This window comes from Lepisma saccharinum, chromosome 13 (genome assembly GCF_977018435.1).
Source record: "Lepisma saccharinum chromosome 13, izLepSacc3.1, whole genome shotgun sequence".
NCBI lineage: Eukaryota > Metazoa > Arthropoda > Insecta > Zygentoma > Lepismatidae > Lepisma > Lepisma saccharinum.
In genome coordinates, this window is record NC_139241.1 from 63,060,982 (window position 1) to 63,088,353 (window position 27,372).

At 38.1% G+C, this 27,372-nt stretch overlaps 1 protein-coding gene across 1 annotated transcript; it reads left to right on the forward strand.

Annotated features, from left to right (window-relative positions):
- The first annotated feature begins 1,110 nt into the window (after window positions 1-1,110).
- Window positions 1,111-27,372, forward strand: Vps26 (vacuolar protein sorting 26). Its single transcript, XM_083134333.1, has 7 exons — window positions 1,111-1,288; window positions 9,814-9,957; window positions 11,483-11,715; window positions 20,948-21,112; window positions 21,912-22,018; window positions 24,323-24,534; window positions 26,596-27,372. Exons 1-7 carry the CDS (start codon window positions 1,286-1,288, stop codon window positions 26,770-26,772), a joined length of 1,041 nt encoding a protein of 346 aa, XP_082990459.1. The 5' UTR covers window positions 1,111-1,285; the 3' UTR covers window positions 26,773-27,372.

The following is a 27,372-nucleotide window of genomic DNA, read 5'->3' on the forward strand; positions in this document are numbered from 1 at the left end:
ACTTGTTTCGGTGGGAGGGTCATCTCTCGTGCCGCCATTGGTGGGTCAATTTCGAACATTTTTCATCCCGCACGAAGGAGCGTGAGGATGCAACCATACACTAGAGGTCTGCACGGGCTCGGGCCAGGCCCTCGGGCCTAGGCCCGGCCTGGCCCGCGGGCCGTACTCGGGCCATAAATAACCAGAACTTCTCGGGCTCGGGTCGGGCCCGGGCCTCGTGGCTATTTTGTTAGCGAATATTGTCATCGAAAAATAATTTTTAATTATTGAAATTATGGTTTACTTCGAGAATGAGAATACATTTTTTTATAACAGCTAGTTAACGAAGTACAACAGTGCCCATTTTTTTTCAAATGCTGAATTGGAAAGTAATTTTAATTATGTTTTCGGGCTCGGGCCGGGCTCATGTTTACTTATTATCGGACTCGGGTCGGGTTCGGGTTTCTTTTCCTCGGGCCGGGCCGGACTCGGGCCTTACAATTTAGGTCCGTGCAGACCTCTACCATACACACAGACCAATGGTCTGTGGAAGTATACTTCTTTGCAAAGAGAATGCTTCTTTGTCTGTGATGCAACCTTCTGTTGTCGAAATGTCTCCTAACCCCTTTCCAGCGTTGGCAAGAGGAGGGGGAAACGGAAACCCTTCGTTTTCTGTAAAAAATGTTAATTTTCACGACGAAGAATGGGAAAGAAAATAAAAAATATGGATTATTGTATGAAACAGCGCTTAACGTGAAAATTGCTAGTTGGTTGTATGTTTGTTCGAATCTAGGGCTGGCTGGGTGATCACGGAGACAGTGCGATGTGGGGGATGTTTTCTGAAAATTTTGCTAGCTCCGTCCGCATCCTCTCCATTCGAACACTGACATAAAGAAAAAAAACATTACCAACCTTTTATATATTTGGGATTTCTAGGATCAAAAAGTGAATCCCTACATCGCGTTTCGTTATCAGAATTAATAAATGTTTAGGCTAAAATTAAATTAATTGATCCCATTGTTAGAGTGCAGAAAAATATTTATATCACGGGTTATTTCAATCCTTAACAAATCTTTATTGATTTAAAGTAACATTTTTTTTTTGTAGGAAAACTTTCTGCGAACAAGACTAGCGGCCATATTCGTGTGCTGTAAACGCAAATAGGATTTTGAGAATTTAACATTCGTGAAATGTTTTGTGGTGCGACATTCTGTATTCTATGAATTTATCTGTGTTATTACCTCAACATCACAAGGGGCACAAAAAGACTGTTAAGAGGAAAGACTAGTGACTTAAAAATAATACTATGGTAAATATGTGTACTCATATGTTGTGTAAACATTTTTTTAAAACTACGTGAGTTCGTAGTACATAGGCCTAGTTGCATTGACTGAATGGTAGATTATTTATTCGCAGCATGCTAATATTTGACGGAGCGATCTGATTTTATATCAGTGTATCAGCAAATACAAAAATATATCGTAGCATGATTTCAATGATAAAAATCGCTGTTTCTTTTACACTGTTTACGTACATAGGTATCAACAAACTGACAGCGATAGAATTTCACATCGAGAGATATTTAGCAGTGGATAGTATTGGCCGAATAATTGTCAAGTGTGCTATATCAATATGATACAACAATTTGCTTAAAATTGCATCAATGTGTACGGCATTCATGATCGTTGCAATTGTTTCGTACCACTAGTTTAACGAGATGGGCGTGAAAGCAGTATCAGATAAGGCCGAAGCAATGTAAATGCTTCTCCCATGAAATTAATTACAACGTTGAAAAATATTAGTCACACCAGAAACAACCACATAACTGGATAAATTACACACTTGTTCCATGTTGATAATCAAATTTCTTGTTTAATTCACTTGTAAACAGTTTATAACACTAGCATATCTTAAAGTGCATATTCTACAATATCGTTAGAATAACTAGTAGGGTTTATTAATCATGATAATTTAGTAACCTATTTTGAATTTGCATCTAAAAAATGATGTTCGAATGTCTTCTTTTAATTTTTTGTTTTGAAGTTTTATTGAGTAACATAATGAACTCGGAGTAAAATTTTCGTACTTGCAAAACGTATTTCGTCAATTTTACAGGAGAGAATACTTAACCGAACTGACTTTCCGTACACTTTCGAAAGGCCGTGGAAGTGTTTTTTTTCCAACGGTTAATTTATTTCGCCGGTAAATCATGTATTTTTGAAGATTAATGTGTCTCCAATGCTCAAAAGCTGTTGCCTCTATGTCCTTCCACTATGTGAATTTAATGTTGCGTGCGTTCGATGATGTAACCCACGATCAGTGGTTCCAACCACACCGTAGTTTTCCAAGAACATGACAATTTTGAAGATGACAAATTTAACTATGTTTGCCTAACCTAACCTTGCCGTGCATGGTTCGTGGGGCTATTTATGAATGGTTCGTGGAGCTATCCGTGAATGGTTCATGGGGCTATCCGTGCATGGTTCGTGGGGCTATTTATGAATGGTTCATGGGGCTATCCGTGAATGGTTCGTGGGGCTATCTGTGCATGGTTCATGGGGTTTTCGAACCTGAAAAAGAATACAAAGTCGGTAACACGAAAGTAGGTATTTTTCGATGAAGAAGGTTGCAACACTGCATAACCACTGATCATGGACAAGGCTAGTCAAGATTTCTCTGCCATATTGCGTGTAATGCAAGCAAAAACGAACAAACAAGAATTACTCGAAATGTCGAAAATTGAGATTATTTGTGTGAAAAGAATGAAATGGCACCTTCAAGAATACTTAGTAATGCAGAATACTAAGTACCAATGTGAAAAAGAAGAAAATATAGGAATTTCAGATGTTTGGCGGTTACTGAAATTTTACCGAACTCTGTTCTGAAAACATTAAATGCAATACTTCAACAACATTTTCATTTTTGGGTCACTGTTGGTACAAGTATATGGACATTTTCAGTAGTTAAAGTCTAAATTCTGATTGCAGCATTCCAGTGATCTGAATCCTGTATGTCGAATGATTTTCACAAAGTAGGAGACAAGAAGAAAGTGCTTTCAAGTTTACAAATATGTGAGAAATAATGTTTGAAGTTTGGAGCATGTTAGTATGTAATTTTTAAAGTTACAGAAAACAGTAATAGTGCAAAAATTTTATGCTGAAAAGTATGTTGAAATTCATCATGCTAATGAATTGCAGTTACTGGAAGTGTGCTTATGGATTGAAAAAATAATGATTATATACACATAAAGAAGAAAGTGGGGAAGTACTGAGAGAGGTACTAACTTACTATTCCACAAACAGATTTCTTCATTTTTACACAAGAAACTACTTATGGTAATAAGTTCCTTTAGCATTGTCTAACATCTGAAAGGTGTTTTCTGTCATGTTGGAATGTATCATAGCGGAAATTAATTATTTTTGTTGAAAATTAATTCTCCGACGCACAATAGCTTTTGGCGCGTACACCTCCGTAGATTATCGCGCATCATGCTTGTGTTTGTCGATTGCAGGGTTTCCAACCACGCCATTGTTTTCCAAAAAGATGACGTGTTGTGGATGCGTTGTGAAATTCATACCGGGTGCACTGGATTTTGTAATTGGGTACTTGAAAAACCGGTAGCCCCACAAACCATTTCCGGCAAGGTTAGGTTAGGTTAGGCAAGCATAGTTAAAATTTTGTTTGTACGTAAAATAATGCGAAGAAGCTTAAAAAAAATCAGTTTACTAGTATTTTTTGGGTTACGAATGTTGGAAAGACTGCATCAACAAAACACAAGCACGACGTGCGATGATCTGCGAAGGTGTACGCGCCATACTGTTTCTTACGGAAACGAAACAACGCAGATAAAGAAGTACTCGTAATGTGAAAAATTGTCATTACTTTCATCCAAAAAACGTGAATACACCTTCAAGAATGTTAGCGCGAAGCAGATAGGTAAGTACGAATGTTAAAAGTGACGAAATGAAGAAGTTACATGTGTTTGTGGAATAGTAAATTTTTACCCTGAGAGAATGTAATGTACTTTCATATGCAGTTGCAAATGGGAACAACATTTCTTCAGATTAAAACAAAAATGTTAAATATGTGTAAAGGTGAGGAAGAAATTAGGACAATACATAGGCAATGTAACGAAAACTACCTAGCCTACTCATGTCAGCATTGTTATGGGAGAATATTTCACAGAAAAAAAAACACCTTTCGTAAAGTAGAATAAATTTAACTTTGAAAAACTTTTATTAAATATACCAGTAAAAGCTCATGTTAAAAACATAATTGCACATGATACTAAATTTGTAAAAACCTGGTAACGGTAGTCTGATATCTACTCAACAGTAAAAGTTTGACCACTGACTGTAAAGCATGTACAGTATGTTTATTCGTACACACAGAATTTCCGAGAAAAAAATGTCATATCTACTAGTAAATATAATCATTTTCATATGTACCTGGAAATTAATGTTAATGAAGGTTTCACCAACAAATGTCAATAAAAATGTATGTTCAAAGTGTATAAACAGAGCATATAATTTGTGTGAAAAGAGAGAAACACACTGTTTCATGCAACATTGTTATTCATACAGGCAAGAGTTTCAATCTTCCTGGCATACAGCGCCACCACTATTCGGGAGATTTCGTGCAGTTTGCAACTTTGTAACAAGTTTGAACATGCAGGTGCGCTCCCCGTCAAGCGTAATGCTGGCATAGGTGTTGTTGTAGGCCTATCGTCTATCTATCAGCGTGTTCGAAATGGGCAAGGTGAAGGAACTTAGTTCCGATCTGAAGGATGTTATTATAAATTTGGCCCCTAGAGGTTATTCGATAAGAAAAATTGGACAAACAGTCAATAAATCACACTCCACAGTTCAATACATAGTAAACAAATTTAGAGAGGAAGGTTCAACACAGAATGTGCCGAGAAGACGAAAAGAGAGAGTGTTGAATAAACGTGATAAACGCTTTATTCTGAAAAGAGTGCGAGAAAAACCCCGACTAAGTGTTCCTCAGTTACGAGTGTTAGTAGAAAATGTTGCTGGCAAGATGATGTCCGATCAAACTATCCAACGTGCATTGTGGAAGCATGGATATCATGGCAGAATACCAGGAAAGGCCGTATGTAAATAAGGTGAATTGCAGGAATAGACTTTCATTCGCGAAAGAGTACATCCACAAGGACCAGGAATTTTGTGATAGTGTCATATGGTCAGACGAGTCCAAGATTAATACGAGATACGGGTCAGATGGGATAAATAGGGTCTGGAGAAAATCAAATAAAGATGATCACATTAACACAGTTCCAACAGTTAAACACGGTGGTGGGTCATTAATGATTTTGGGCTGTATGTCGTCCAAAGGTGTTGGTACCATCCAGTTTATTGATGGTATCATGGATGCATATGTCTATTTGGACATATTGAAGAACAATGTAAAGCAGAGTGCCTAAAAAATGGACATGCCACCTATCTACAGATTCCAACAAGACAATTACAGTAAGCATAAGGCGCAAGTTAACTTGAATTGGCTAATATGGAATGTGCCCAAACTACTACAAGCATCTGCTCAAAGTCCAGACGTAAATCCCATTGAGCATTTATGGGCAATTTTGAAGAGGCGAGTCCATAAAGCAAGCATCAAGTCGAAACAAGAGTTGAAAACTGTTGTGCAAGCCGAGTGGAATAAAATAAGCTCTGAAACATGTCGGAAACTTGTTAATTCTATGAAGAACCGGTGTCAAGCAGTAATTAAAGCCAAAGGATATGCATCAAAGTATGAAAACTGTCAGTCAATTTGCTCTGAATATACTTTTTTCTTTTATATTATTAAGTATACGAATAGAAAAGTTGTACAAAAAATGGCATGTTTCTCTCTCAGTTTAATTTAATTTATTATTGTCATTGGTTATACAAAATTTGGGTAAGATTTTATGTTCCTAATGATATTAGTTACTGAATTGTAAAGAAAGAATTTCAAAAGAGTGTATTTCCTTTCAGATATTAAAGGATTTTCTTTGAAAATCCGTGTGTACGAATAAGAATGTTACATACTGTATATGGAAGTGTATGGGACAGAAAAATCATTCTGCGCCAAAGAGAGAAGTATCATCTATCCATTATGTCTGTATCGTATGTGAATTTATATGTAGAAAGTCCATATGTTATAAAACAGATGCATATTGAATGACAAGATCAAACTCGTGCAATGGGAAGTAACATCATTTGTACCTGAACACACTCACCATGTCTGTAAACAAATAATGAAGAGGAACACAGTTTTATTCATCTGTGATGTAGAATGATTTTTTCCATCAGATACACAACATGTTTCCCAGAAACCTGCCATTTATGCCCCGTTAAGTGAAAAGAGATTCGTTTATGCTTAACCTAGCAATTTTGGTTGGCATTTGAATTATGCACCTGTGTGTTACAGGAGTAGGTTAGGGAAGAAGCTGTATACTGCTCTTTAATATTTAGGTTCAGCTAATAACTAATGAATAATGTTTAGGCTCTAAAACTTAAAATGGGTAATATTCAAAAGCAAAAATCAGATGCCATAACACCCTCCAGATAGGTTGATAGGTCTGCTTAGTAGCACAAATATTAATTCCCTTGATCAACTCTGTGTCAGCCCTCATATCATTGTTTGTACTCAGCTAACCATCTTACAGTTGTAACATTTGACATCTTGCTTTGTCTAGTTTCTATTGTAGTGTGTAAGGGGTGGCTTCCTTCAAAGACACCCAGATTCAACCTGTCTTCACATAGTACAGTTGAGACTGCTTTGTATGTAACTTAGTTCTGCGTAATTCTGTTTTATTTGTAAATTACTCTGTTTCAGCAAAATATAATTTCAAACGTGTTAAATAAACCATATTTGTACGTAATGCATTTATACATAATTTGGTGTTATATGTACTGATTTTAAAAAAGATTCAACGTAACCAAGCTACAACAATGTCGCAGAAGTATACATTTCTTGTGGTTAAAAAAACACAAGGCAAGTTTCAAATATGGAACATAATAGGGGGGAATGGAGGTGGTCGGTCTCGAGTTGTGAGAATAACGAGTGCAGCATGGAGAAGGCAAGGAGAGCCCATGTGCAGCATGAAATTGGAGGAGAAAGATTTGCCGCAGTTGTTAAGAACATGATATCCATTTTCTTTTGTATGTAATCGCAATACAAAAGTATACACATTAAGAAGATGAAAGCTGACGTTTGCCATGTTAGAATTACTTGTTTTGGAGCAAATTTACAATACCGGACACCTCCCCGATTTTTGTAATATTTCGCATACTCACTAATTGAGGCCTCCTAATCACGAATTTGAAGTTAAAATTTGGTGTCACTTGTAGAAATTGCAAAATAAGCAAAATTGAGTGGTCTGCGATCGGAGCAGAAACACTGGATTTCTCCACGAAAACAATGGTTATTTCAATATTTTATGTCATAGAACGAAATTTTAACTACGTTTTCCTAACCTAACCTAACCTTACCTTACCGTGAATGGTTTGTGGGGCTATGCGTGAATGGTTTGTGAGGCACTGTAAAAAGAAATGTCCGTTTCGTAGCACTTGAGCAACAAATTTTAACTACACAATCATGATCAAGTGTCCTAAATTATTTACTATGCGAAATATGAACGAATGCCCTGTATTATTAATATGTACCCAACTAAAAGTTACTAAAAAAACTTACGAAAGAAAGAACTTTATTTCCTACCTTAAAAGTCACCATCTTCCTCACACACGCAGATTACTGAACAAGTGAACACTACGTTGAACAAACTGTGGAACAAACATGGTTTCCATGCTTGTATACGGAGAATGATCGCGGTAATTGAAAAGCTTATTTACTTATACACGTCAGTTAACAATTTCAACACGTCACCCCCACATGTTAACCTCAGGTACTTCACCGGGACTAGGTATTTCGTGAGTATAAGAACTAGGATAGAAATTACGGAAGGGTCCGGTATTGTAAATTCTTACCATTGTTTTTGCTAACGTACTTCTGGCCTTTCCAAGGGTATAGTGCAGGGCGCGAAATTTCTGGTCGCCAGGTCGCCATTGGCGACCAAAAGTTTTGGGCTGGCGACTAAAATTTCGTTGTTTCAAATGTGTGTCAAACATGCCTCAAGACTTCACCTCTTGAGAGAAACGGCAGAAGCTGTAGAAGAAATTCTAAAACTGAGTGATATCCACACTATTAGGTGGTTAGCCAGCAAAGAACGTGCAAAAAGAGCTCTCTTGCAATCATGCAAAGCTGTTGTGACCCATCTTGAACAGGTGGCCCATAGAAAAGACAATGATGGCGCTAAAGGTAAGGATTTGCTGAAAAGTTTAAAGCAATTTAAATTGGTTAAGCTTCTGTACTTCCTTTTGGATTTCTACGGGAAATTGAACCCTTTAAGCGTGGCACTACAAAATAAGAATCTTTTGATTTCATCTCTGAAAATAAGAATTGAACACTGTATTTCAGTTTTGGCTGACCTGGAATCTAATGTTGGACCAAGCGAACAAGATTTCTTGGACCATGTATCCATTTCAGGGAAGATCAGGGATGTGCAAGAGTTTCAGACTGTTAGAGAAAACTTAATTAACAATGCGAAGGTGTACATCACAGACACATTGCCGTCTATGTCAACAGATGCGATTGCATCTCTGCATGTTTTCGACACCTTGGGTTGGCCTCCCAAAGAAAATATTCTTCAGTTTGGGATAGAAGAAATAAAGATCTACATATACTTTAACCCGATCCTTTATAATGAGAAAATGGATGTTCTGTCAGCAGGGTGGACAGAATACAAACTTTTGTTTCCTTCTCCAGCTTTGAATCAGACGCTGGAGAAGATCCACAGTGCCGATCCACAGTGCAGAGTGTTCAGCAAGATTCCCCAACTTGCTCCAGATTTTGACATTTTGTTCTGTTATACCAGTGAGCACAGCCTCATGTGAGGGAGGTTTCAGCTGTCACAACAGACTCAACACTACTTACAAGAACTCTCTGAAGACTGAGACACTGGATGATTTGTTCAGAGTTTCCGTAAATGGAACCCCCCCCCCCCATCCTCCCTGTCAGAGTTTGACCCAGCAGCTGCGATTGATAAGTGGTACTTCAGTGCAGAACGACAGCGCTACACAAACATTAATATTTAATAATTACTCATATTTTTATTATTTATCAATATAAAATAGTGGCGACCAAAGATTTTAGTCCGGCGACTGATTTCAAACTTGAAATTTCATGCCCTGGTATAGTGGCAATGCTGTCACCATGTAATCAAAGGGTTTTGTGTTTGACACGTGGTGGAGCCACATAGTAGTGGTTCAGATCTCACTTTAAACTCTAGGCCTAGTCCCTGTTAGCCTATCTCTTCATAAAGTGGACTTAAATCTAACTTTTGCTCAGGAGCGTTTGTGGTACTGATGCACCCAACGAAACCTGGCGAGCCGACCTCCATGGCAGAATGGTTAGCACAGCATGCTATGATGCTGTGTTTTAATACCGGTCAGAGCATGGGTGTTCTTTGCAAGTGTAATTTCTTCAATTTTAATTTCATCATATTATCACTCATCCTCATTGTCAACACGATCTAAAAGTAGTGAGGAGCAATGGTACATAACCTAATTGAATCAATCAAAGTAAGCCTAACCAGATGCCAAAAATAACTAAAGAAATTATTATTGAAAAATCTGTGTATGTACAGAAGGGAAATAAATGTATGAAAATACAGAGACATTAAGCATGACTATTCTAACTTACTGAAAGTATGGTATGTAGAAGGGGTATTGGAGGAATAAAGTGATGGATGAAAAAACATTTTACTTTCCATTCCAGAGCTTCTTTGGGTTTGGGCAGAGTGCTGATATAGATGTTGTTCTGGATGGGACCGAAAGCAGGAAGTTGGCGGACATCAAATCGGAAGATGGCAAGAAGGAAAGGCATCTACTGTACTATGACGGGGAGACAGTTTCTGGCAAGGTTGGTAAAAGAAACTTTGTATATTGGTTGCTTAACTATTCAAAAGGTCACAGGTTCAAATCTCGTGGCTCAATATTCTGACTGATATGTTTCCTCACTGACCGCTGGAAGTGTGTTTGTGTATAAGAGTTATGCTAAAAAATATTCATAGATTCACATGTGGGATAATCTAAGTACTAACAAAAAATCTTATGCTTGGAATTAAGTTGGAACAAAATATCTGGCAGTCTCTCATTTTGCATGCCTAATTGCATAGCCTGTAGTAAATAGTAGGCAAAATTGTGCATTGCCAGGTTTATTCATTCAGATTTTCCCAACTTGTGGTTCGAAAATTGAAATAAAAGCAAGAATAATCAGAGTACAAGCTCTTCTCCAGCACAAGTTCAATTGCATTTCTTAAAAGCACATAAACTGAAGGAGAAAATAAAACAAAAAAAGTAATGGACAATTTGCCTAATGTCTTTGAGATGACAGTACATTAGTTAATACAGCCATTCCTAGCAGTGAAGAGTGTCAGATTAGGGAGAATACACAAGAGACTATTCAACTTAATGTTCCAGGTTTACTGTATTCTATGTTATATTATAAAATAAACATAAATTAGAGGCAAACATGTGATAAATCACTGCATCATATGGTCTCATTTTTTCATCTGAGTATGGTCATTTTGAAACCTGACAAGTACAATACCTGTAACCCTATAACTGAAGGAAGGATTAGCAAGAGTCTGAACCCTCTACACATTTAGACATGCTTGTGGGGGTATTCAAGATCTACACCATCAGCGGAGGTGATGTGACCCTCACCATGCTCTGGCTGCCTCTATCCTCCAGGGTTGCCCCCAGACATCTTGGGATATCTATGTACAGGGTGTCACATACAAAACCAGTACACCTGTAATACATGATACATATGCATATTGGTTTTATGTTGGACACCCTGTATTAGGGGCTGGGAGAAACCCCAAGCTGTTCTATGCAGGGACGTTGTTGGAGAAATTACACCAGAAATGGCCCAATCTAGAATCAAACCTCAACTGAACCACCACAGCTTCATTCTACAAAGGTGTTAGTGATAAAAATGATACTTTTAATATGCTAGCCATTGCCCATTCTTTATCCGGATATTGGATAATTTTCTATCAGGATTTCAAATATCCAGATATCTGAATATTTGGATATTTGGACAGTTTTATCGTGTATACGTTTTACGGGATATCCACTTATTCTTTTATTGTTCATGCTCTTATTTCACTGTACGGATTTTCTACAAATGCTTCTTTAAATCTGTACTTGCCTAATATCGAAATTATTTGAATATTCGGATTATCCAGATATCTGATTTATTCAGATATTTGGATTATCCATTGCATCCAAAACTGATATCGAATAATTTGAAAGCTAGATATCCGTTATTCCAATTTTGTGGCCACCCTTCCCTAGTGAAAAGGTCACAAGCTGTTTTCAGGATGACTAATTATGAATTATGCTCTATTGAGTTTTGATGTATGTGTTTCTTTCTGCAGGTGAACATCACATTAAAGAAGGTTGGTTCGAAGCTGGAGCACCAAGGCATCAAGATAGAGTTTGTGGGCCAAATAGAGCTGTACTACGACAGGGGGAACCACCACGAGTTCACTTCTCTAGTCAAAGAGCTTGCACGGCCGGGGGAGCTCTGCCAGAATACATCTTATAGCTTTGAATTCCTCAATGTAGAGAAGCCCTTTGAATCATATACAGGCTCAAATGTTAGGTTACGGTGAGTGTCCATCTCATGGCGTGAGTACTTAAAATTGGTATTGAAGAAATTATTCTTGTACTGTGGCCATGCAGTCTAAGACTTCATGCTCTGGGCTTTTGCTACAGGATGCATGCAGGGTTGAGTCTCCAGGAGGGGGGGGGGGAGTGTAAAAACTTTTCTCCTGAGATTTCTGCCAGTGTATGGGATCGGTGGTCACCCTCCATAGTGAGGAAATTGTGGAGTTATGAATGAGTAGCGTAACCCAGTCATGGAAAACTACAACATCTGGCGGTTCATCATGCTGATCACGTGTCACCCTGTAACTTGTTGGATGATCATGCGCCAGTTTTTTTTTCACACACACACAGAGGTTTTTTTTATGTTGGTAGTAAATCCTCCGAGGGAGTTGTGTTTTATTTATCAATAACTGATTTGTTAAATGTCAAATTATATTAAGACTTGGAATGCTTCATTTGGTTCCTTAATTAATTTGTGTAAACAGATAATTGCAGTTGGTTTACCTGCTTTCTTAATTTTTTATGTTACTTTTGTGGCACATCTGATGAATAGTTGACTCAATCAAAACATGAAGGTAGAACCTAGATTTTGTATTTCCCTGCTCAGAAGTTCATAGCCACAATCCCCTGGAAAATATATAATTAATGTTCTGCACACTCGCAATCTCTCCCCCCTCCCTCCCTCATTCTCTCTCTCCCCTCTCCCAATGTCTCTGCTTCTCTCTCTTATGTGTGTGTGAGAGAGAGACAGAGAGATATGAAACATACAGTACATGTTTCATACTGGTATATACCGGGTTTTCGTAAATGATTGTAGGGGTTTCCTCATTGTTGTAATCGATCTGGGTAAATGACGCGGTGAACACAAATGCACAATATTGTTGAGAAATTCAACAAGTTTTGTTCCTTATTTGTTTCATAGACCTCTGTTTACCGATTCTGTCGCCAGGCAGGAGGTTTTCCAAAATGGCAGATATTACTAGTGAGAAGGCATTCTGTAGCCTTGAATATCACGCAACGAGGTCCGTTACAGTTGTGCAACAACATTTTCGTGCGCGATATCGGAAAGATGCACCGTCAGACAATTCGATTAGAAGGTGGTATGCACAGTTCAAAGAAAATGTTTGCATTTGCAAAGGCAAAAGCAGTGGTCGACCATCAGTGTCGGAACATGATGTGGAGCGAGTTTGTGAAACCTATCTACGGAGCCTGAAGAAATGGATTCCTGCTGGATCCAAGGAACTAAACATTCCAAAGACAACATTATGGAGTGTTCTACGAAAACTGCTAAACATGAAACCATACCGCCTAAGTCTGCATCAAAAGCTAACACAACAACCATCGTGTACGGGAAATGTTCTTTAGCGATATGCAAAATCTCATAGCTGACGACGACAATTTCATTTCCACTGATGAGGCGATATTCCACCTAAGTGGAAAAGTAAACACACACAATGTGTGCATATGGGGAATGAAAAATCCTCATCAGTTTGTTGAATTGGGCGGGACTCGCCTAAAGTTAATGTTTTTTTGTGCTGTGTCACGAGAAAAGGCGTACGGTCCATTCTTCTTCATGGAGAAAACTGTTACGGGATTGACATTCCTGGATATGTTGAATGAGTGGCTATTTCCTCAAGTGGAAGAAGATTCTAACACCATCATGCAATTGGATGGAGCTATGACGAACTGTCATAAGGTATTCTAGAAACTTGAGTTTCGTGTGTGTTTGTTGGGGTAAAGTAGCCCAACTTATGCCCTAAGACGATGAACTCGTCTAGTGCAGAGAATTCACGATAGGTGGAATGCCTATGCAATATAAAAACTTTGTTGCTTTAGTACTTACGCGAAGAATCGCTAGATGGCTCTGACCGTTGTGCGCGTTTAAATTGTAAATTCCTTTGTTTGATATCCGATTTTCTCGCGGTTTCCTTATGCACAAGGACATTTTGATGTGTCGGTCATTGCACGCATGGGCAATTCGCAGTAATGGCGCAAAATAATAAAATTTACAGCGTTTTGGTCTAGATGCCATTGGTTAATTAACAGCAAAAAGTTTATCTTAATAAGCATTACAATAGGTACTTTAACGCATACACATATTTGTTAACGTGTGAGTTCTAAATCATGTAAATTGTTGCTTGGTAAAGACAATTGTGCTCTGCGAAAAAGAATGGTAGTTATCGATAGGGGTGTGGTGATCGAAGGAGGACTTCCGGTACAAAAAAATGGAGTGAAGAAAGTTATGTCACGACGATTGAGGAAATTGTAATTGTTTTCAGTGGTTTCTGGACGAATATGACATCGGCTGTTAGGATAAAACGGCGGATAAAAGCATGGAGTAAAAGTACAACGTAGATAAAACGTTGGAAGTGAGTCGAACTCTCGGTTCCCAGGGAGCTAAGGAGTGAACTCGTGCATGCTGGATTCTTCGTTCCGGAGATACAATGTAAGGGAACTATATTTCCTTAAGTGACTTTGAGAAGAAGAAAATTCTCGCAAATCGTGGAATCTACAGATACGCAAAGTTCGTTTAAGAGATAGCTATCTCGCGTGTGTTGGAACTTATTTGACACGGTACTAGTACTTGTTACAAACCATGTGTTAATTACAAAATGGCCATCGACGCCATGTCTGAATAAGGTTGTGTGCACACATAAAACGAACTATTCTCGTTCGAGAAACGTACAAAACATGCTAAAATAAATGAGTAGTATATTCCCAGATTGGTTTTACGTCAATTTGAGGAAATAATATGGACTTTTGTAACCCATTTTATATAACATAAAAATGTGTATGCCCAATGACCATAAATGGTATTTTTTTCAATCACGTATCGACAGTTGTTTCACGTCTCATAGTTCAATAAGGACTGATTGATAATGCTCTCATAAACAGGAAACATTTGTTATTTTCAACTCAATAAATAAGTTCATTGTTTCTTATGTTTCTATTTGCGTTCTTCAACATTTCTTTCATTCGTATTTCGTTGATGTGTAATTGCTTAAATGATTAATTCTTCTTTTTCAGAAGGGGGGAATTTCGCATGTGTAAATTGGGTTAGTGTTGTTACCATGGAAAGTGGTTATTGTTAGTTGTAAATCAATTATTTTGAAATCCAAAGGTATAAAAATTTCTTTCGCAGTGCGCTGCGCGCGTCACCGGCGTTACCAGGCAAATTTTCGCAAAACAAATAATTTGAACGAATGTCATGTAGCTCGTCGCAAGATTGATGAGATTCAATTATTGAGTCGTTGCTGCTGGGTAAACTATTAAATTTAATCTAATCTTATTTAGTCCGTCTCAAGATTACGAGGACTCAAGTGCAGAGGGGCTGCGTTAGTGAATTTTTTGTTGGGTTTCAAGTAGGTTAATCTTTAGTTGGTTTATTGCTGCTGTTAAAGCTAATATTAATAATGGCAACAGAGCAGGAACCGGTCACGTTAGATTCCTTGTTCGCCTTTATTAAACAAAGTGACGAAAGGAACAAGGAGTGCACTGAGTCGCTCAAAACAGAACTTGCAGCTCATACAAGTAAGGTAGTGGGTAAACTGCAGTCTGATCTAGAGGGAACTAGTAAATGCATCTTAGAGCTGCGGCAAGATGTAGTTAAAACAAGTGAGGGTCTGCACGATCTCACACTTTCAGTATCACAGTACAGGGCTGAGTTGATAGAAAAAAGGCATGAGTCTTTGACAAAGGAGTTTGATTTGTCAGGGAGTGAGGTTGAACTGATGAATGGTGTTGTAACTTCTTCTGCGGTCACCAATTGTATGTGTACTTCACATTCGGTCGAACATGACCACTGCACAGGCACTCTGACTTCCTGGTCGGAAAGTTATGCACAGAGTACCAGCGAACTGAACCGAAACAGAACGTTAGAGCAAAAACACCACAAGGGTAATAAAGGAAAATATTTGATAAGCGAGGAGTGGTCTTTTGGGGTGTCGGGTAACAGAGACGAGTCTTTCCCTGTCGGCTTTTGCACAAAAGTTGCATCTTTCCCAAAACCGAGCTTGCAAATTCCTATACTGGGTGTTGGTTGTAAACAAAGTTGTTCTCTAGGTTCATCTTCGTTGAGTAAGCGTGTCCACACGGTGCAAGTTGATACAGGGTGTCCGGAAAGTAAGGTGGATTCTCAGTGTCTACACTCAAATTCAGTATCATCTCAGAACAAATCTATCCTGTCTGTTGTGTCTGTTGGGAAAAATAGTATTGACTTACCTTTAGTGTCCATAGTTCAAGATCATTCGGTACACAACGTAGTCATACCAGTAGTTGGTTATCCATTGCAGACTGTTGTGAGGAATTCAGTAATCGAACCCAGAAGTTGCATTAGGTGTGGTCCTATGCGTGTTCTTATGCCCAAAAGAATTGCCAGTATGGCATGTGTCGTTTCTTTCATGAAATTAGGCACTGGTTATTCAGTCAGATATGGGAGGCGCATCAGAGTTAAAATGAAGTCACCTACTGACTCACTTCCCAAGAAAACTTTGGTAATAAGTCGAACTGTTGCTGGAGGAAGAGTATCTCTCCATCCAAGCCATATTAGGAAGAGAAGAACAAAAAGGTCTCCTCGGAAAAGTACCAATACAAAAGTTTTGGGGGAAATTTTGAGTATTTGTCTTCTCTTGGCTTTGTCTCTTTGGTACAGGGTTAGATTGAACTGGCATCGCACTCATGTCAGGAGAAAATGGCATGGGATGCATATGGTTGAGTATGATTGCTCAAGGATGAAGCCTGTTGAGATCATCGGAGCGATCATCACTCTTTAATCAGTGAAAGTAACTTCGCTTTGTACAAAATGTAAATATTAAAGATAATATATTTAATTTGAAGGATTTAATAACGTATGTAGCTTTGGGGTAGTTTAAAATAAATTTTTGAATATAATTATCGTTTGAATACTAACTTGTGTTTATTTTCAAACGTCAGTTCAGTTGGGGCTAGTGCCAAGTTTATAGCTCAGGAAAAATATTTGATGGACAGTCTGATGCGGGAAATTTGAAATGGGAGTATTTAACAAGTCAAGCAGCCTCACTATCATTTTGGAGCCAACAGCTTTTAAGTGGGCAGTATCATTTGAATTTGTTGTTACATGTGCATGCAAGTTTCATTGTAAAATTTTGTGCTAATTTCTCGGGTAGAATCGTGTTGATTTTCGTACTAAAGAAACACAAGGGAACGTCAGGGACACTAGATGTTGTATTTGTTCGTCCTTGGGAAAATACGTCTCCACACATAGAAAATGTGAGAACGATAGGGTGTCGAGGGGACATTTGCCATTAGTGTCGGCTTAGTCCTGACACAAGTTCGTCTGGAGTCTGTATTTTGGAGAGTTTAAGTAACGACATTCAATAGGTTTGATTTCTCTGTATACATGACATGGTGATGGTAGGGGGTATCTGAGATATGCCACCCGATGGTAACCAGTATTCAAGAGGGAACAAATTAATTTCAATTAATCTTGCATAGCAGCGTGAAATTATAAGACATATAAAACGTATCTTTGGTTTACTTAAGGCGAGTATCCTGGTTCGGTTCCAAGATTAATAACAAAAATGTTAGTGGTACATTTGGTGGCAGTGATTGCGCGCCATGTATTTACGGGGCTGTTGTCGTCATCTATTTGATGTAGCTTCTGGCTTTGATGAATTCTCCTTGCACAGTCGCAATTAAGGTTACTGAGTTTGTCCAAACATCGAATTGTGTTTGTAAGAAAAACATATTTCTAGCTATCTGACACACCAAATTTTGAGTGTTTTGGTATCTATTTTGAATATAGATATTGCGTAAAAGTAAATTTAACATGTTAAAAATCAGGTCTTAAGTGGCACAGGAGATAAGGTGATAAGGAAATATTGTGACCTCTTTGTCGGCCCTTATCTTTGTGTTAAGAACAGTAAAGATTCCACGCTTTCATTGATAGATTGTGTGACAGGAGAAAAATTGGATCACCAGTCGATAGAAAATTGTAAAGTTTGGAATTGTTCAGAGGACAAGGTAAAAATGTGGGTGAAGAGATTACTAGATTTGAATTTGGAAGGTGTGGATGAAATGTTACAGACGATGGGGTTTAGCTGTAAATCAGACGTGGTAGTTAAGGACAGTGTAGATAAAGGCGGGGTAGGGGAAGTTCAAGGTTAAAATTTCTCGTATGGGTAAAGTGACATTGAGCCTGCGGCGGGCGAGTTGACCAAGTAGGTGAAATTTCTGCGGCGTACTAGCATGCGAGATGAGCCTGAAATCTTCCTGATTGCTCCAAAATAAGGTGAAACATTTACAATAGTTATTAGCTCTGATTGAATGAATCCAAAAGCAAAATAAAAAGTTGTTTAGGTAGTTCCATGGGGGCTATGTTGAGTTTGCGGGTGAGGGCAGGTATGATGTGGTAAAGGTCAAGTTAGGTTATGCTTGCGGCGGGCTATTAGTCAAGTAAGTATAATGTTGCGGTGGGCCTAGGCATTCATTTGTTTCCTGCTCCAACCAAGAATATACAAGCCAGTATGTGTTGCAAGACACCAAGACACATGCGGGGTTCCTTCTTTCGGGAGAATGATGAAGTCACCAGAGTTGGTGATCCGGGATGTTTCGTATTGTAAACAATATAGTAATATGTCTGTATATATTAAATATGTATGTTAGTGAATATGTAGAATATGAATGTTTATTAGATGTAAGTCTAAATTTAGTATTGTATCAAAAGTATTGTGTGAGGGTTCAGCCCTATGTTCGGCGCCATTTATGACGAACTGTCATAAGGTATTCTAGAAACTTGAGTTTCGTGTGTGTTTGTTGGGGTAAAGTAGCCCAACTTATGCCCTAAGACGATGAACTCGTCTAGTGCAGAGAATTCACGATAGGTGGAATGCCTATGCAATATAAAAACTTTGTTGCTTTAGTACTTACGCGAAGAATCGCTAGATGGCTCTGACCGTTGTGCGCGTTTAAATTGTAAATTCCTTTGTTTGATATCCGATTTTCTCGCGGTTTCCTTATGCACAAGGACATTTTGATGTGTCGGTCATTGCACGCATGGGCAATTCGCAGTAATGGCGCAAAATAATAAAATTTACAGCGTTTTGGTCTAGATGCCATTGGTTAATTAACAGCAAAAAGTTTATCTTAATAAGCATTACAATAGGTACTTTAACGCATACACATATTTGTTAACGTGTGAGTTCTAAATCATGTAAATTGTTGCTTGGTAAAGACAATTGTGCTCTGCGAAAAAGAATGGTAGTTATCGATAGGGGTGTGGTGATCGAAGGAGGACTTCCGGTACAAAAAAATGGAGTGAAGAAAGTTATGTCACGACGATTGAGGAAATTGTAATTGTTTTCAGTGGTTTCTGGACGAATATGACATCGGCTGTTAGGATAAAACGGCGGATAAAAGCATGGAGTAAAAGTACAACGTAGATAAAACGTTGGAAGTGAGTCGAACTCTCGGTTCCCAGGGAGCTAAGGAGTGAACTCGTGCATGCTGGATTCTTCGTTCCGGAGATACAATGTAAGGGAACTATATTTCCTTAAGTGACTTTGAGAAGAAGAAAATTCTCGCAAATCGTGGAATCTACAGATACGCAAAGTTCGTTTAAGAGATAGCTATCTCGCGTGTGTTGGAACTTATTTGACACGGTACTAGTACTTGTTACAAACCATGTGTTAATTACAAAATGGCCATCGACGCCATGTCTGAATAAGGTTGTGTGCACACATAAAACGAACTATTCTCGTTCGAGAAACGTACAAAACATGCTAAAATAAATGAGTAGTATATTCCCAGATTGGTTTTACGTCAATTTGAGGAAATAATATGGACTTTTGTAACCCATTTTATATAACATAAAAATGTGTATGCCCAATGACCATAAATGGTAATTTTTTCAATCACGTATCGACAGTTGTTTCATGCCTCATAGTTCAATAAGGACTGATTGATAATGCTCTCATAAACAGGAAACATTTGTTATTTTCAACTCAATAAATAAGTTCATTGTTTCTTATGTTTCTATTTGCGTTCTTCAACATTTCTTTCATTCGTATTTCGTTGATGTGTAATTGCTTAAATGATTAATTCTTCTTTTTCAGAAGGGGGGAATTTCGCATGTGTAAATTGGGTTAGTGTTGTTACCATGGAAAGTGGTTATTGTTAGTTGTAAATCAATTATTTTGAAATCCAAAGGTATAAAAATTTCTTTCGCAGTGCGCTGCGCGCGTCACCGGCGTTACCAGGCAAATTTTCGCAAAACAAATAATTTGAACGAATGTCATGTAGCTCGTCGCAAGATTGATGAGATTCAATTATTGAGTCGTTGCTGCTGGGTAAACTATTAAATTTAATCTAATCTTATTTAGTCCGTCGCAGAGCCCCACCTCACTTCCACTGTGAAGTGCGATCATTGCTCAACAGAAAATTACCACAACGTTGGATTGGGCACGGGAGTGATGAGGATGGAAACCTTTTATCCCCTGACCTTTCTCCTTGCTTTTTTTTTCTCTGGGGATATGTAAAAGATACCGTTTACTATCCTTCATTACCCACTACCATTGAGGAACTGAAAACACGCATAACGAATTCCATCAACAGTGTTACACGTGATATGCAACCCGAGTGTGGCAGGAAATGGACTATCGCTTAGGTATATGCAGGATATCGCGAGGCGAGCACATGGAACATTTGTCATAAAAATTTGGTGAGTTTACTAACATTTTGCAAAAAAATTGCATGTATCTATCTTTATTACATAAAATAAAGTGCTTCTTTGTAACCCCGACAATCATTTACGAAAACCCTGTATATCTGTAATGACAATTGAAAAAGCAGAGTCGTTAGCACATTGTGTTCCGACACTGGGTCCCAGGTTTGAACCCTGGCCTGGGCATGAATGTTCTTTGTGAGTGAGTTCTTTCATCAATCTTGTGATATCATCACTCATCTTCATTGTAGAGATTAGTCAAAAGTGGCAGAAAACGACATTAAATAACAAAAAGTAAATTCAACAATTGCAATGAATGTTAATGTTGAATTATAGAACTTCACGTATTCAAATCAACCAACTTAGTTTTCATTATTTACCAACATATAATTTTTACATACCACATGTCCCATAAACTCTAAACTTTTACATAGCTTTGTGAATTGAGCTGTTTAGATTGAACCACTTGCTCTTTATATACTTGAAACATTAAAATTTGCTTCCTTTGTATATAATAACTGATTCTGTCTTTCAGATACTTTTTACGGGTAACGATAGTGAGGAGATTATCAGACGTAGTGAAGGAAATGGATCTAGTAGTTCACACACTTTCTTCATATCCAGACATGAACAATAGCATCAAAATGGAAGTAGGGATTGAAGATTGTTTGCACATAGAATTTGAATATAATAAATCCAAGTAAGTAAGATTTTGCTATGCGCAATGATGAAAATAATGTATTTATTTTCAAGATAAATTAATTAACTGTAGTTGCAGAATATGAAGTACAAATGTATTTGCAATCATGAAGCAGCAATTGAAATTTACTTCCGTTGTGTCAACATTTCAGAACTATTGCCTCTAATATGAAATGTGCTAATATTAGACTGACTGTTACAAAATTTATCGATACTGATAGGCATTGTTGTACTGACTGCATGTTACAAATATTGCTTGAACAACAAGAATGGTTCACATCTGCATTCTTAATTATAGTTTGTAACAAGATGACAGCAACTTTTTTCCTGTAGTAAAATAAACTGTTCCTTTTTTATATATATAATTGTTTGTCTATAGAAAGATTTGTTGGGGCTCAGCATGATGTTTAAAGTTTAAGGTGGAGTCAAACCCCTGCTGGAAATCAATCCTGGGCTCTTGGATTAAGATGCTGTAATTTAAAGAAATGTAAAACTTTTCATTGGAAAGTACTTTTATTATATTAAAATAGTGATTGAAATGCCACCATTTCAATGGTTCACTCCCACAGATAAACTATGAGTAATTTTTTGTTCAATTTGGTTAGCTTTTGTGTGTTTTTTTTTTGTAGAGAGTACAGCCCAACTTCTAACTAATGACGTTTCCCATTTACCGATTCTTTGCATGTCATATTGGATTTTTTTCAACTTCAGTACTCTATAAATTGCTTTTTAAACCATGTGCATTTTCATTTCAGCTATACTACCTGCCATTATAATTCTGTTCCCATCTTTCATTGCAGGTATCACTTAAAAGATGTAATAGTAGGTAAAATATATTTCTTACTTGTTAGAATTAAAATCAAACACATGGAAATAGCCATCATAAAGAGAGAAACCACTGGTTCTGGTGAGTACTTTTCATTTTTACCCTGTGTTTACTGATACATAAATAGGTATGGGGCTGACTATAATGATTATGGCATATCCATTGACAAACAAAATTTGAGATTCAGATTTAATAGCATCAAAATGTATTCATAGTCAAAGTCTACCAATCTGCTATATTAGGTTGTAAACATTTGATGAAAGGCTTGAATTAATGTGTATTGCAACAATGCATATGTGATGAGTTTTGCTTTAGACAAAGAATGTGCATATTTATTTAGTTTACTAAATTAAGGCACACCGTATATTTGTACGAGGGCAAATTGAAAACTCTTTGCTCCTATTTTCTTTCAGCCGAAATATTTGTGTGATTGAGAAACCAAAATATACATTCAATGCAATAGGTTTTTCTTGGAACGGCCCAGCATTAACCTTTTGACGCCCAAGACCTTTTTCACAAGTAAGCCTCTGGGTACCGAGCCGATTTTGAGCAAAATGCAGAGTTTCAATTAAATAAGTGTAGATCGGAAGCTAATTACCCTAGAGAGATCAGTGATATACCGTTGTACGCGGAATGAACCAGAGATTCAGACTATATGAATTTTTTGCAAATTCGGCGTATATGTGGCGAGGGGGAGGGGGCTAACTCTCAAAATTCCAAAATTTCGGGGGAAAAAATCGTGTTCCCCCACCCTCCCCTCAAGCAAAAAGTACATGACAGTGTCGACATGCATATGGAAATGATCGCTAACATGTAAGGAACACAAAAATATTTGCATTATTATCATATGACCAATGTAACTTGAGTTATACCCCCAAAAGGAATTGTCGGCACGACACTGATTCAAGCTTCAAAATGCAGCGGTACCTTGAAATAACTTTAGCTCAGAGACTATTTGCCCTGGAGATATGAACGATATACCGTTGTACGCAGAATGAATCACAGATTCAGACGATATATAATTTATTCACATTCGGCGCACATATGGAGGGTGAAAGGGGGAAATCCCCTGAATTTTTTTTAAAAAAGGGTTTCTCCCCCCCCCCCCCCCCCCCCCCCGAAAAAAAAGGATATGGAAAGTTCAAAATGCACATAGAAATTATCGCTGGCATGTAAGAAACAGAAAAATATTTGCATCATTGCCGTATGACCAATGTAACAACAGAACAACAAAGCCGGTCTTCCTTTGTCGGCAAAAATTTGACGTTGAAAAGAGCCGCAAAAGAGAAGTACCTTTCCCACCTTTTCCCCTCCATTTTCATGAAGACAAAAAAATGCAAAAAAACTATTTCTGTTAAATACATGTGTTAGGAACAATATAAAAAAATAAAATCGATATTCTAGCCAAAAATAGAAAAGTTATAACGTAAAAACTACGACCTTGACACAGCGTCTCGATCGAGATGCTTGGTACCCCGAGGGTTACTTTTGGGTATCTCGTTCGAGATGCTTGGGCACCAAAAGGTTAACTCTCGGCTGCCCCACGGCATGCTGGTGCTGTCAGTTTGCAAAGATGGCTGTAGTACTAAACACGTCCATGTCGTATAAAAGAAAAAAAATCCTTCGAATTTTTCACAATTTCCTTGACAGTGTCACTCGGCATTTTTTGTTTTTTTTGCAGACCCAGTGAAAGACCAAAATCCCGGATAAGTATTGGCCAGTATTGGTAAATACAGTGAAACCTGGATTTTACATTTTTCCGCATTATACATTAAATCGATTAATTTAAACATATTAAATTGTTGTAAAATTTTCCTCGATATTACATTGTCGGACATCTTAGGTTTTTTCAGCATCAAAAACGTAAAATCGAGGTTTCACTGTAAATTTCAACCGATGCTTTCTGATACTGCTGGCTAATACTGATACATTAACATTGGCTCAGTCAAAGTAAAATAGGTTAATGAGGAAGTCATGTCTTTCTAGCTCCTCTTTCATTTCACGTTATTTCTGTATGAAATTAAAAATTAATAACTTTATTATTAAGGGAAATATAGATAAATATTTCCTAGTATTTTCCAATAACACACTTGGGATCCCTACCATTTATATCACCGTATGAAACTTACTATGAAAAAGTACCGGAGCCTCTTTTCAGAGAAAATAAAAAAAACACTTCATATAGATGGGCTTGCAAGTAACTAATGATGAAAAGATCATCCTTGCTCACTTATTCTGCTTGAATGCAAGCAGGTGACGAGAACCTTGGCCTCCTCCATAAATGCCCGAGGCTTTATGGAGGACTGAAGTTACTACAGTCCCAGCGATTGGGTAGTGGTGCTCTTTCTCTGTTTCCAAACTACAAATTATATTGTGCTGTTGCAGGCCCTAACACCTTCACAGAGAACGAGACTATTGCCAAGTATGAGATTATGGACGGCGCCCCCGTGCGGGGGGAGAGCATCCCCATCAGAGTGTTCCTTGCAGGCTACGACCTCACCCCCACTATGAGAGACATCAACAAGAAGTTCTCGGTGCGGTACTATCTCAACCTGGTTCTCATGGATGAAGAGGATAGGAGATACTTCAAGCAGCAGGTGAGAAGAAAGAACATTGTTAAAATTCAGTTCTTGTTAAGATAATAATAATAATTTTTCCTTACTATCACTAAGGAAAGTGCCCATCTATCAAGGGCAATGCCCTTTCCAGAGAGAATGCCGGGAATGGACACCCAACGTAATTGAAGAAGAAAAAAGTTAAGTGGCATTCTTCCTACTGCAGTTTGTTTATTTTTGGATTGGATTGGATTGATTTAGTTTATTTTACTTCGCGTTTTGTGCCTCTTGGCTAATTTGCGAAGATGGGGATGAGTGATGAAATGATGAAATTGATGAATGGACATTCACAAACAACCAAGCCCGACCGGGATTCGAACCCGGGACCCTTGGCATCGCAGTGTTTATTTTTGGTTTAGAAACAAAGTTCTGTAGAAGAGAGCATGGGATTGCCTGTAACAAAACTGTAGTTGCAAGAACGAAAAACTCCATTGCTGAGGTTCAAGTAGCTGCTCTCTCTCTCTCTTGGAAGGTGCTCCTGCCTCAGCATTATAGGTTAGAAGGGTCCTGGTACCTCTCCTGTCAAGAAATAGTATGTCATTTGCAGTCCATTGTTGCCAAGTGTATGTTTCCTACAAATATGTTGACTGACTGTTTATTCGAGGGCAAATTCTTTTTCTCTCCCCATCTGTGAAATACTTGCTCCCTGTGTGTTGGTTGCTTTTCCCTAACCTTTGGTGAATGTGGCAACTAAGTATTGATATCCCCGTCATGAAGGGAACAGTGAGCTGTGAATGACAGAGAATAAAGCTCATGCTGTCACCAGCACTCCTCTTAGTGTGTGGAAGCACTTGTGTGATGGATGCCAAGGTCTTCAAGCAGACAACAGACAACCAAGTGGCCAGAGCGGCATCAGGATGAACCATCTGAGTTATGCAGTGTGGAAAACATTGACGAAATTAGTTTCTCTGGAAAAGTCTTGGAAATATGCAGGAAATTTACTGTTTCTGGAAAATCAACATTTTTTGTAGCAATGCACTAAAAGCAGGTTTTTAAACAAAAAAAAGGGGGGAAGTAAGAAATTTTAAATTTGTTGTGGACAAACTATACTTCAATTTGATATACTGAGTATTACCAGTATTTACGGTAGAAATTGTATATTGAATACTGTAGGAAAGGGGTCATGTTTTGAACTATTTTCATGTAAAAATCTGTTACAGTAAGTAACTATTGTAATTTTCCACTTTCTTGGGGGTTTGGTTTGGTAGATATTAGAAGTAATAAATAGGTTACTAAGTCTTATATATTGTTTGTGCTACAATTATGATTTTTTAATATTTTTTTTATAACTATTAGTGAATACATAAAAGCTCATCAGCCTAGTTAAAGCCCTCCGTAGCCTGTTCAAATCATCAGATTGTTTTGAAACTTGGTATATAGTCTATGGAGACAATGGGGAAGCGAATGCCGATGGAAGAAATCAGTTCAAATTTTTGCCACTAGATAGAAATGTGGTGCTGAAATAACAACAGAAATCGGACATGCAAAACTTCATTTTGAGTTTGTTAGTACATCATTGTTCAATGTGCATGTCAACAATGTGAACGACCCTTTAGAAGCATAAACGGCTTAGCAAATGCTTGCACAAAGCCTTTCTTGGGATGTTGTTCACTGTGTACCAGATTTCAGCACCACATTTCCACCTGGTGGTGAGCCCGACCCTGTGGTCGAGTGGTTACAACATCGCACTGCGACGCCAAGGGTCCCGGGTTGGAATCCCGGTCGGGCTTGGTTGTTTGTGAATGTCCATTCATCAATTTTATCACTCATCCCCATCTTCACAAATTAGCCAAGAGGCACAAAACGCGAAGTAAAATAAACTAAATCAATCAATCAATCAATCAAACCACCTGGTGGTGAAAATTTTAACTATTTTTTCCCCCCGTCAGTATTCGCTTCTCTATTGTCTCCATAACCTCTACACCAATTTTCACCATAAACTGCTGCTTGAAACGAGCTCCAGAGGTCTGCAAGTAGGGAACTTTAATTATGGTATATGAAATGGGGAATGACCATGTTTGATGCCTTGTTTGATGCTTGCAGGAGATAACTTTGTGGAGGAAAGGGGAGAAGTCGAGGAAGTCTCTTCAACAGTCCCTGCAGCAGCAGCACCAGTCGATGCACCAGCATCCGGACCCGGTCCACGAGGAACCCCTGGATCAGGAGAATAACATGGAGCAGGATGGGGAGACGACTCCCCAGAGCCCCGATGACAAATAACACACAGAGAGCCTCTGCCGCACTGCGAAGCAAGGGCCTTGTACATAGGAGAGACACTTTTGCATGGAGTGCCGGCTGGCGAGACAAATGTGATAACGTTCCTCTTTCAAGTCAGAGCTGCGTGATTGTACATTAGGAAGCAGGATTTGTTGACGTATTCTATAAGTGTATATAGTTGTTCTATTGTACATTTGTATGTATGATTGTAGAGGTACGAATGTCATGGCCGAGACATTTTTATGATTTTTTTTTTTCGATTGTGAAACACCCTTGACCCTTTTCTCTGCAAACTAGAACCTGTTGACACTTTTAGTGGAAAAGGGTTGATGGTGTGTTTGGTGGGAGTTCCAAAGAAGCCAGTGTTGTAGTGTTTTATTCAGGGTGAAAGCTTTGGGAAATCATAACTTTGTTGGTTAGGTTTTTGTTGTTGCATTCCTGTTGACTTTTGTTCACTGTATTCTAAGGCAGTATGCCGAATGGGTCTTGTTGCAAATTGAGTGTACACTTGATGTGTTTTGTTGCGATCTCTTGGAAAATGAAACATAATCTATTGTGACGCTTGTTGTGTTCATTTCTGTAAGCAATATGTTTCGAGAGCTA

Excerpts from the sequence above, each read along its gene's own strand:
- Vps26 (XM_083134333.1), top strand. Across the intron at positions 11,716-20,947 it reads GGCTCAAATGTTAGGTTACG|ATACTTTTTACGGGTAACGA; the intron begins GTGAGTGTCCAT and ends TCTGTCTTTCAG. Across the intron at positions 22,019-24,322 it reads GAGAGAAACCACTGGTTCTG|GCCCTAACACCTTCACAGAG; the intron begins GTGAGTACTTTT and ends GTGCTGTTGCAG.